Raw genomic sequence first — 12,295 nt, forward strand, 5'->3', positions numbered from 1 at the left:
AAGAATCAAACCAACGATGAAGAACCAAACCAACGATGAAGAACCAAACCAACGATGAAGAACCAAACCAACGATGAAGAACCGAACGAAATCTAACAAACTTAAATTAGGAACCCTAACGACCTATAGGCGCCTCGGGTGCTTCGGGGACGCTACCCCCCGTACTCGCTCAATGGCCCCTCCCATGAGCGAGCCCCTGAAGGACCTCCGATCGGAGGAATACCAACTTTGAAAATCTTTGACTGAAAAATTATTCCCAATGCTGATTTAAAATATTCAAATTACGGATCCATCGATGAACGAGACGATGATGTTCCTCAATGTAACGCTAATTTGAGCAGCGTAAAACGCTTGCACGTATCCCACGACGAATGATGATCCTATGGAGAATGATACTCACACAGTGAATAATAATCTCACGGCAAATATAACTTAATAACTAACGCACGTCTTAATAAATAACGCACGTCTTAATAAATAACGCACGTCTTAATAAATAACGCACGACTTAATAAATAACGCAACTCGATGATATTACGAAATTTGTAGAATGTCATTTCCTCTTCATTTGCTAAAAGTTTCTATCGGTTTGAGTCAAATAAAATACATATAAGTGAGAAATCAAAAATACATATAAATAAGAGATAGAAAATACGTATAAATAAGCAATAAAAAGATACACACAAGAATATCAAATTCTACTTAATATTTAAAAAGTACCCGTCACCCATTTCACAGCCATTAGCTCTACGTAATTACAGATTTCGAATTAGTTGCAAACGAATTTACAGCTGATTGGAAATCGGGAATTACATAGATTGCCCGAGTCTCACCACGTGGAGGTTGCTGGAGTGGAGACTCGAAAGGGTGTCAGAACGAAAACAGAATTTGCCACGGCGTAATAAAAGAAGAGCGTGTGCGACTTACATTTCGATGCGACGCTGGCTCTGGAAGCAGCAACAGCAACGGATGACAGCAGCAGAGGAAAAACAGCAACAGGAAATGCAGATGTGGGGGAGCAAAAATTTGGAAAATGACCAGAAATTAATACTAGGTTGGCTAGATTTGATCAATGGGACGACCAGGGATAATCATTTGAATGACCACTGATAATAACTTGAATGACCACTGATAACCACTTGAATGACCACTGATAATCACAGGAATTACCACTGATAATCACTTGAATGACCATTGATAATAACTTGAATGACCACTGACAACCACTTGAATGACCATTGATAATAACTTGAATGACCATTGATAATAACTTGAATGACCACTGATAATAACTTGAATGACCACTGATAATCACAGGAATGACCACTTATAATAACTTGAATGACCACTGATAATCACTTGAATAACCATTGATAACCACCTGAATGACCACCGATAATCACTTGAATGACCACTGATAATCACTTGAATGACCACTGACAACCACTTAAATGACCACTAATAATTGTTGGAATAACCATTACTGGTCACTACGATGGTCACTAGTGAGCACGGGGTGGACCAAGGGTCAGCAGTAATCCATTGAGGTCCACCCTGGATCGGAGCACTTCGCGAGAACACACGCGACGAGCACACTACGACGTACGACCACCTTCAATGACAAACGCGCGGTAACTGATTGAACAATGACACGCCGCTGAACGGTTAACCTTCAGGAATCATCCCCACTTATTTCGATGTTGCGAAGTATTCGAACGAATTTCTTTCATTAATAAATTCATTATTTCCGGCTTCTTAATGTTTATAACAATTCCGTTTGTTAGAAATATGGTCAAGCAACCCCTTGGCTATTTTGCCATTGAATTTGTTAATAACAATAACTGGTAGAATCAGAGATACGGAATAATTTTTCGAGCACGAATATTTCGAGAAATTGTTGCGTTAATAAATTGATTACTTCTTGGTGTTTATTATTCAAAAGAATTCTTTTTGTCAATTATATTATTAAGAACCACGTTGGCTATTTTGTTATTTAATTTGTTAATAACAATAGCTGATAGAATCAGAGTTGTGGAATAATCTTTCGAGCACGAATGTTTCGAGAAATTACGTCGAAGGTCATGACTGCGACGCAGCCGCGTCGAACCGCTGGCAAATATGTGTTAAATTATTTCGTATTATTTCGAAAGGGAAATAATTAATAACGTCACGAGCGCAAAGGGTTAATCAACGTAGCCGCGAAGAAAATCTTAGCTCAACCAATTAAATTTACCTTTAACAAATTTGGAAGGGGTGAAATTAATCTTTCAAACTTCCACGTCCAACGTTTCTATTAAAAACATACATTTTTTAATTTAACAACGTCTTTTCCTAGAATATTTGCGCCACAATAAAATGATTCACCAAAGGCAAGGATCTGATGACGTCATAGTCACAAAATCATAGACGTCGACGGAAATATTTCTTGCAGAATTTCGGAAATATTTTCTCGAATTTTAGAAATAATTTCTCGAATTTTAAAAATAATTTCTCGAATATTAGAAATAATTTCTCGAATTTTAAAAAATGCCACGACGACCCCGAGATTGTTGCAAAGAACCAGGGGGGAGGTCGAGGACGTGGTTAAGTGTCGAACAATTTTCAGAGATTTTATAACCTCTCTCACCCCGGAAGTCGGCCGGGTTCTCGACGGTTCACGTGGAGACGCGCGCGCGCGCGCGCTCGCGTCCACAGGCGTGACGTAAATTAGCTTGCAACTTCACCTGCAGGTGTTTCTTCCCTGTCGCAAACGCGAAACGTCTATTACTCGTTTGTTTTTTTTTCTGCCTCGTTCGTGCGATGCTAAAAATATATTTATTTAAAATATATTTCTCGTTTCGTACACGGAGAAATAAAACCGAATATGTTGCGTCGTAATTCAAAATGGAAACTGCAATGATGTCTATTATTATTTCTTGGAGAAGATCGAAACAACGTTCGGTGGAATTTAGTATAATATAGTATGATATTAACGTTTTGCGTTTGATACTTTTGGTGTCGCTGAGGCACTGTTAAATTTTTATCTAGATTTTTATTTAGACTTTTCTTTAGATTTCTATTTCAATTTTTATTTCTAGTATTTCTAGTATTTCTATTTAGACTTTTATTTATTATAACAGAATTCTAACATGTCTTCTCCTATATATTAAATCTTTTTCTTATTCCAATTATTTTCTCTTATTCCAATTATTTTCTCTTATTCCAATTATTTTTTCTTGTTTCAACTATTTTCTCTCATTCCAATTATTTTCTCCTGTTTCAATTATTCTCTCATCTATCAATTGTTTTATCTTGTCGCAATCTTGGTAGAAAAATTCCGCAATAATTCCCGTTGAAAAGACGGTCCCTGATTTTACTCCCGTGAAAGGAACGACATAAAAACGAGACCGTGATTTTTCACGCGGTCCACCACCGTGGCCAGACGCTCTGCCATCCCTATATAGAAAAGGTCATGCCCCTCCTGGGGTCAGATCTTTACGACGTTCCAGAGAGTAATCTTCCAGATCGCGAAGAAAACTGGGGGAGAATTAAGTGTGCGCCTCTCCAGATAAACCAATTTGTCTACGATTTCTCAGCGTCGCCGACAAACCCCAGCCTCGTTCGTAATTAACTCAACGCGTTACCTTGAAATTAAATACTTGGATATTACGAGGCTAAACAAATTTCCTGACAATTCTTTTGCCTTCGCGTCTATATTAAATCTTGTTAATATTAAAGGTAACGCTGATGTATGAATGATTTAAAAGGAAATTATTGTGTCGATTCTAATAGCGTAGATCACCTTCTATTCTTATTATATTATATATTATATTATATAATATTGGGTTCCGGCGATGACGTAATAAAAGCGCACTCGGTTCGCCAATTAAAAATTATTAGTTTTCCAATAATTTAAAATATAACTATAATATTTGCTAGATATTTCACAAAGTTTGAACATTGAAACCTTGCACACCCTGTATATCTCTACCTCGAGAGATATCGCTTTCTACGCTGGAAACCGAAGGAAGCAGTTCGCACGGCCGGGCGCAGCGCGCTATATATTACCCGCCGGTAATTTCGTAATGAAATTGTCGTACCGATACGATAATTATCGCGCATCTGGTGAAGCCGATCCGCCTGATTATCGAGATCCAACGAAGATCGTAACCGAAAGAGGGGGAGACAGACATGTGTGTGTCTATATGTGTGTGTGTGTATGCGAACGCGGAGAGCGCGCCGGGTAGTTTATCCGATCTGCCGGACCCGGGGTAGTCAAGTATTTACGAAGTTCTGATCAGTTTCTGCCACATAAATCATATCGGTGTGATCGTTCCACTTGGCTCGTAGTTATTACGCAGGAGGTATGATTAAGCACATGTTGCATGCGCTAGCCGAGACCTTATTGGTTGCGCGGCCAGGTAATATATGGTCCTATATTCTGGGAAATAAATGGAATACACACGAGCGGAAAACGGGGACCAGCGAAATTCTCTGCGAATCCTTTTCGGCCCGACCGATGAAGCCATTGGATGTTTAGTTACTGTTTGTTAACGGTTGTTTTAGTTGTTGTTTATTACTGGATATTTAGTTGCTGTTTGTTATTGGTTGGTTAATTACTATTTGATACTGGACGTTTAATTATTAGCTATAGATTATTAGCTCTAGATTATTAGCTCTAGATTATTAGCTCTAGATTATTAGCTATCGATTTTTAGCTTTAGATTATTAGCCTTAGGTTATTAGCTCTAAATTAATAGCTGTAGATTATTAGCTATAGAATATTAGCTATAAATTATTAGCTACAGATTTAGTTCACATCGACGCTATCAATTTTACACTAAAAATATATAGCTTCTTAAACTTAAAAACTAACCCCTTAGTAACAGTGATTCACTACGTAAATCAAACACTATTCTAAACCTAACCATGATTGCAAAATATTACAATACAAAAATATTATAATACAAATGTAAAATATTACCATACAAAAATATTGTAATACAATTGCAAAATATTACAATACAATATACTATCCAATATAATCATAAAGTTCCCTAAAAGAAAAATAAATAGTATAAAAATAAATCACCAAGAAAATTCACAATTCCACGAAGAAATCGATTCTTCGTGAAATAAAAATACTACTCTAAATTAAAAAAAAGAAAGAAAGAAGAAACAGAATTCATGTTTGCAAATCCCGTAATGGTAAAGCATACAATTTCCCTATTTTTTTCTAGAAATATCCGCACTCGTTTTCCGAAAAGTCAAACGCGCGATTTTTCTATCCGTTAGCGAACGCTGTGTGTTTGACGTTGAAACGGAAAAATCAATCTGAATTGAAAAACAAACACGGAAGGAATACGTAAAAAGGTTTTTGTGCAACCGCGTGCTATAAGATGAGTTTGCTCTGTTACATAAATGATGGCGTCCGGAACGGTGGTGGTGGTGTTGGTGAATCTCTTTCGTCGAAGATGTACAGCCCCTTGCAAAAAGAAAATCGAACTGCTTTCGACACGCGCTACAGTTTTTTCGAAAGTTTAGCGAATTAAATGAATTTTTGAACGAAATAAGGTTTTATTAAAATACTATAATAATAATAGAAATAATAGAAATAAATACTGGTAATAGAAATAGTAAAAAAATAAATACTGTTAATAAAAATAGTAAAAATAAATACTGGCAATAGAAATAATAAAAATCAATACTAATAATAAAAAGAACTCTCGTCTCTTTAAATTTCTTTTCACCGACATCTCCAGAAAATTGAAATAATTTATTCTAGTGTCGACAAAAAGTTTAAACATTTTACATGCTTTACTTATCGCGGTTGGCGGTTTTTGCACATCGCAGCGAAATCGAAAGCGTAGAATCCTCCTCGAGCCATGGAAAATCCGGGAGACGTGGAAGCATCGATTATAACGACGGTTAATCGCTAATTACAGCGATTCCCTCTACGAAAACAACCCGGGGCCCCTCTCGGCCGTGGCCAGCCGCAGCTTAATAACAGGAATCGATCGAGAAATTTCAGACGGTGGCTGAACAAGGTTATTAACTATCGAGAGGTTTATTCGATCGATCTGACACGCTATATTCCGCTCTCGCGTTTAACGACTGCCCGGCTCTCTCTCTCTCTCTCTCTCTCTCTCTCTCTCTCTCTCTCTCTCTCTCCCTCTCTCTCTCACAGTCCATCGTATCTCGCGAAATAATCGAATGTTCATCTAAAAAATCGCTCGATTTCAATCGTTTTTTCGCGCGCGCGACGATAATGCTATACTTCGAGCTTTCCATTTACGTATAATACAATATCGTCAAACCGGGGCCGCAATTTTTATCACGTCGACGCCGGTTAATTACGGTGCCCGTCCACCGTTTTCTTGTTCGCGACGTTACATTCTAAATTGGGAGCGAAAAGGCGGCAGCGAACTTTGTAGATTAAATGTTAACTCGTCGGATTAAATGTTGCTTCGTGTTTGCCGTCGAAAGTGGCAATCATCGCCTTGGTTACGATAGCTTCGAATCTGATATGTAATTCCATTCTTGGAAATTAGGCGAACAATAATTATACAATTTTTACCTTTGGAATTAGGCTGTTTTTTCTAGATGGATAATTGCTTAATTGTAGGGTTGTTCGGATAGCGATTCTCTTTTTTAAGCAACGGGAACAGAAAGTGTAGTTTTATACAGACTATGTTATTGTAGATTGTATTTTTATTATTAGATTGAGGTTATCTTTGTGCGAAATTATAGCTTTCGAACTCAATTGTGAAAGACGGAAATTAAATTCGAATATTAGGTCTACCAGAAAATTATATTAAGATTATGTCATTTATTTCAATTAAGTTGCATTCGACAAACGTTCTTTAATTTACTTTTTAATTATTGAAATGTTTTCTTTACTCGTGCAAAAATAGTAAAAATTCTCCTTAAAAAAAGTTGTTCAAAGGATGAAACAAAATTAAATAAAATACTTTAATAAAATGACTCGAAAAGTCGTTTATTTAAAGCAATTTAAATAAAATGCTTCAATAAAATGGCTCGGAAAGTCGCGCCCATCGTTTATCACTTTTGACCGGTTTTCTCTACGGCGGGATCACCTGTTTCCGAACCCTATCGCGAAATAATGGGTCACTTTGCGCGGATCGGCGCGCGCGCGACACGAATGACCGCGGCGGCGCCCGGGCGCACTCGTTAACACACGAACGAGAAGCCGACATCAAAGCGTATAGGTATTTAATTAGTACCTGCGACGTTAATGACCGAGTATCGGAATAAATTATTCCGGGCGACATTTATCGGCCGACGCATGATGTACGGTCGTTTCAAGGGAAACACTTTATCGAAATTGAATGATATTATAATATATATAGACCGAGTCAATTTGTCAAGGAACTCGATCAACTTTCAAATAGAGCCGGCATTTTATTAACCCTTCGATCTTATTAACCCTTCGATCTTATTAACCCTTCGATCTTATTAACCCCTTCCCGTACTTTAGCGAGTCAGACTCGCGATGAAGATTTTTGCCCAAACATGAATATCGCGAATCGGACTCGCGAACAGTTACTTGGGCCAAAACATAAACATCGCGAGTCGGACTCGCGAACAGATACTTGGACCAAACATAAACATCGCGAGTTTTTTTCGCGAACACATACTTGGGCCAAACGTAAACATAACAAGCCGAGCTCGCGGACTGATTTTTTGCCTGTTACGCTCGTGACTGAATGTTAGTTCCTCTCAGTACCTCGGAACAGTTAGTCACGATTCTTGTCGTTGCTGTTACGAAGCAGTTCAATTATTAAAATTTAAGAAACCCCTTCAAAATGCAAGGTACTTAAATTAAGACTCTCGCGCCGTTCTCCAAAATTTGCAAATTCCGTGCGCCGACCGGTCCGCTAGGTATCTACGAACGAGAGAGAACTCACGGACATAAATACTCGATGTCATCGCTGGGCTGCGACTCCGCAAATTATTCAGCCGCGTCGCGGGACTATCGGTGACACCTGAATATCGATTGGCAGGGTCGAAAAGTCTCGGCGTCGTCGTGCACCGTCGCCGGTAAAAGAAGACGAAGAGAAGCCGAAGAACCAGAAGAAAGAAGAAGAGATTTCTCGTGTATATCTTGATAACGGGTAACGGGCGCATTCACAAGGGGGGGAGACACAACGGGTGACACGTGTCACCGTTCAGTGAACGATGACAGTTTTCCCGACCTCCTCCGTTTCCGCTTTGCCCGGTTTTTCCAACCGGGGCGAGAGATCGTCGCGAGGGGGGAGGGCGGCGCGTCGCGTCGTATCGAACACGGCCCGGTGTCGTCCATTGAATTTCACTCGAGAGAAAGAGAGAGAGCCGGAGATGTATCTCGAGAAGAATCGTGCCGTAACTTCCTCTACTCGAGCACGACGCGCGGCCCGTCGTTCCTTCTTCGTGACTTCTTGAAAATGACGGAATAATTGAAAAGGCCGCGGCGACGCGGCGCGGATCGAAAGACCGAGGAGCTGCCCGACGAGTGAAAAAAAAACCCGTGGGAGGGGGGCGGTGGGCACAGGGTGGCAATCGGCAAGGAAGTTGCAATTTTAACGACCCTTCTTTCTTTCTTCCCTCGGCATTTTGCTCGTACACGATCACTCGACCCAATAATCCGCGTGTCGAACCGAGTCGAGTGCGCTTTTATTTCCCGCTTTCGCTGATATGTACTACTCCAACCGGCCGTTGTTCTTCTTCGCTCCGGCGTTGGTAACTTCGCCTCCATGTATGCGTTAACTGTTAGGTTTAAATATTTAGGTTTAAGCGAATATATGAAACTGTATGTCTTCTTTTAAATGTCGTCGATTTAATCGAAATATGCCCCGTTTGCTTTTTTACGCCTTTTTCGACGAGACTTTAACCCTTGGCACCGTAGCGGGGACATTTTTGAGATCGCTGAACTCGACGTCCCCGAAGCGGGGATATTTTTTGAGATCGCAGAAGTCGACGTCCCCACAGCGGGGACATTTTTTAAAATCGTCAGAAAAATCGACGTCCCTGCAGCGGAGACGTCGACTTCTACGACTATTATTATTATTGTTATTATATTATTTTTCTCAAACTGGGTATAGAAGTGTTAAAAGTTCCAAATTATCGATAATTTATCAAAAAAGGTAATATGGAACTAAATTTTTACATCCAAATCCCCGGTCACTGAAGTGCTATAGTTTCGACGAATTAAAAATGATAAATTTCTGCTCGATTCGCTCGATTTTTCTATGAACAAATGAAACACGCTGTTTGGTTTAATATTTTTTTGTTCAATATACTTTGACCGTTTTTATCACCGACGCCGCTGCTCGAAAGAAAAGAGGAAGCAGCCGCGTTTCGCAGGGCAAAACGTGTGTCCGACGTATTGATTTCATTTAAGGGCAGCTATAGCCCGCGTACCTAGCCTAGATAATATGCGAAAAGAATTGCCGAGCGGTCGTGATCTTATGACAAAGGAGCGAGAGAAGAAAAAAAAATTGATGGTTAGAATTGACCGAACGCCTTCTATCGTTATTATATTATTATATATTATATTATATATATTATATTATATATATTATATTATATTATTATATATATTATATATTATATATTATTGGGTCGAAGACGTGCATTGGATACTATCCGCGGTCCTGTACATAACCTAACAAGCCTATCCATTCGACCGTTCGACTAAACCAGCGCGTGTACATCTGTTTCAGTGTGCAACTGCAATTTTCACGCGAGAAAGTGCATATTCAACATGGAACTGTACAAGCTGTCCGGCCGCGTCAGCGGAGGCGTTTGTCTGCAGTGCTGGCATTTTACAGCGGGAAGACACTGTCATTATTGCCGGGAAGGTTACTACAGAGATCCGGCGAGATCGATCACGCACCGCAAGGCCTGCAAACGTAAGTAGCGCTTCTCTCTCCAGCTAAGACATTAATCACCGCTAATTTTCGTGGAGGCTATCGGCCGCTGATCTATTAATCAGGCGTTTACTTGTCGAAGTTTGCTCGACTCGCCCGGCGCGTCGCTTATTTCGATTCATTGAAATTACGCTGAAAATTCGCGATTCAGTCGCTCGACACGCGAGAAAGTAAATCGCTAGCTGCAATCGACGGGGAGCGATTAATCAGATCGAGAAGTCTCGGGATACGTTATCTGGTCCGATATGTTCGCGACATTGAGGACTGGTTAGATGTCGTCGTTTATGGGGGAACATCGGAATTTTTATTTTCTATAAGAATCGCGTTCGTCAGGGTTTCGATTAGCGTGATAATTGCATTCCTTCACGGATCTGAAACTGGTATTCTCACCAGTTAAGCGGACTCTTCTCTGTATAACTGGTTTTGAACAGAGAGATGCATCATTGGGCCGAGAGGGTTAATAACACGAGAGTCATCCCGATAACTAAGGAGACAAACGGCTATTGTCTTGATACCGATTTGTTCACGGAATCTCGCCGGCGCGGCGCTACTTTTCCTACTGTCGTTTCGCTATTCCTGCGAGACCGCGATCATATATATATATTATATAAAATTTAATTAACCCTTTGCTGTTGAAGCCATTTTAAGTCTAAATCCAAAATAGCTATTTCAACCAGCTGAATTCCCATTTTATATCACTTAGTGTAATTTGTAGATATGAGATTGAGTTTTGTGACTCGTAAAATTATTGATAGTCTTTTCAATAGAAGGGTCTTTAATTATTGCAAAATTATTTCGGAGATAATATAACAATTTTCATTCAAACCTCAGAGGCGCCTCTCGAGTGCAAAAGGTTAATATCACATTGGTCCAAGAAAGTCATTTTGACTGCTTTTTAATTCTAAGAAATTGTTAATAACTAAACAATTTCTTAGAATTTTGTGACTTTATGTACAACATATTTCGCGCTTTACCCAATCTCATCGAGTATTAAAATTTCAATTATCAATATCTTATACATCGAAGTAATAAAAAAAGTCTATAAACAAAGTTACAAAAACACAATACAGGGAAAAGAAAAACTTGTCCGATCCTATTAACAAAAATGATTAAGTGCGAACAAGTTCTAATCGTCGCAGCATAAAAAGAGCGACGATATGAAGGGTTAAAAAAAAGTAAATCTGTCCACCGTCGAGGATGTCAACGATGCGATGGAATATCAGCGCGATCGTAATTCATAGTCTCAACAGTTAATTCAGTAGTGTCGTCCGCCCGTACCAAACAACAAATCCACTGTGCTACAATCGGCCGAATGGAATGTAGTACGTGGAGCACAAGAGCGTACGCGCATCGGATGCGCACGATGCTGGAGGACTGCACCAGCAGCAGCACACGGTGTTTGTGCGCCGCGCGCGCGAGAGAGCATGAATACGTTCCGGCATGCTTTCTCGCGCCAGGAGATCGTTATCCCGGCGCGGTGGAAGTTCTTCTGGGTCCTCTCGACGAACTTACATAAATCGAACTTAGAGCCCCGGGGACACCGGGAGGTGGGGGGGGGGGGATATAATCCCCGCTGGTAGCCACTTTGTAACAGTACCGGGAAACAGATGAAATTAATAGTAATAACGGGGTAATAACTGGATTCCGCTCGCGGAACGAACGTGAGAGCAAACACCGAGAGAGAGAGAGGGAGAGAGAGAGAGAGAAGCCACGCTTGTGCTAACCGTCCGATTCACCGTAATCGAGTGTATTAAGCTGTCCCGATCGCTGCGCCGTTTCATGGGCTCCCGTGAAAAATGGTGGAACACGGGCCACGGGAAAATCGAGTCTAACCCGACATAACCTCCGTTTTGCGCGAATGCAATTTTTCGTCATTTAAATTACCATTTTCTTGATATATATATTTTTTGGTATAGTTATAGATTATACATATAGAAATGTTATAGTTATAGATTATACATATAGAAATGTTATAGTTATAGATTATACATATTGAAATTACTATTGATAAATAATTAAGTTATTGATAAATAAACAGACGATTATTCTGTTTTTTAAAATTGGAAATTCTAAAAATTCTCATCCCTTGCTATTATTACGATTTAAGTATACAAGTGAATTCAGGTTATGTAATAAACATTAATGTCACGTCAAGGGGTTAAAATATATTGTCTCATCGAGCACAGTTTTTATTCAGACGCTTAGGAAGATTTCAAGGAGTATAATCGACCATACGCGAATTTTCGGCGCGCGGGAGAGTGTCGCGGCGCGGACAGAGTGCTCGTGCGCCGAAAGGGTTAAACCAGGTTACCGCGATGTTAATTACCGGCTCAAAGGCGTCGGTTCCCGCGGCAGTTCGGCGGATTTAATTCGCCCGGCGAAAGAGG

The 12,295-nt window shown here is 39.9% G+C and overlaps 1 protein-coding gene across 1 annotated transcript in view; it reads left to right on the plus strand.

Moving 5' to 3' along the window:
• Positions 1-12,295, plus strand: part of LOC144472834 (netrin-1) — a 128,132-nt gene that overhangs the window by 82,031 nt on the left and 33,806 nt on the right. The window contains exon 2 of the mRNA XM_078186238.1: positions 9,702-9,890. Coding sequence (XP_078042364.1) covers positions 9,702-9,890 — 189 coding nt within the window. The remainder of the gene's footprint in view (positions 1-9,701; positions 9,891-12,295) is intronic.

This window comes from Augochlora pura, chromosome 7 (genome assembly GCF_028453695.1).
Source record: "Augochlora pura isolate Apur16 chromosome 7, APUR_v2.2.1, whole genome shotgun sequence".
NCBI lineage: Eukaryota > Metazoa > Arthropoda > Insecta > Hymenoptera > Halictidae > Augochlora > Augochlora pura.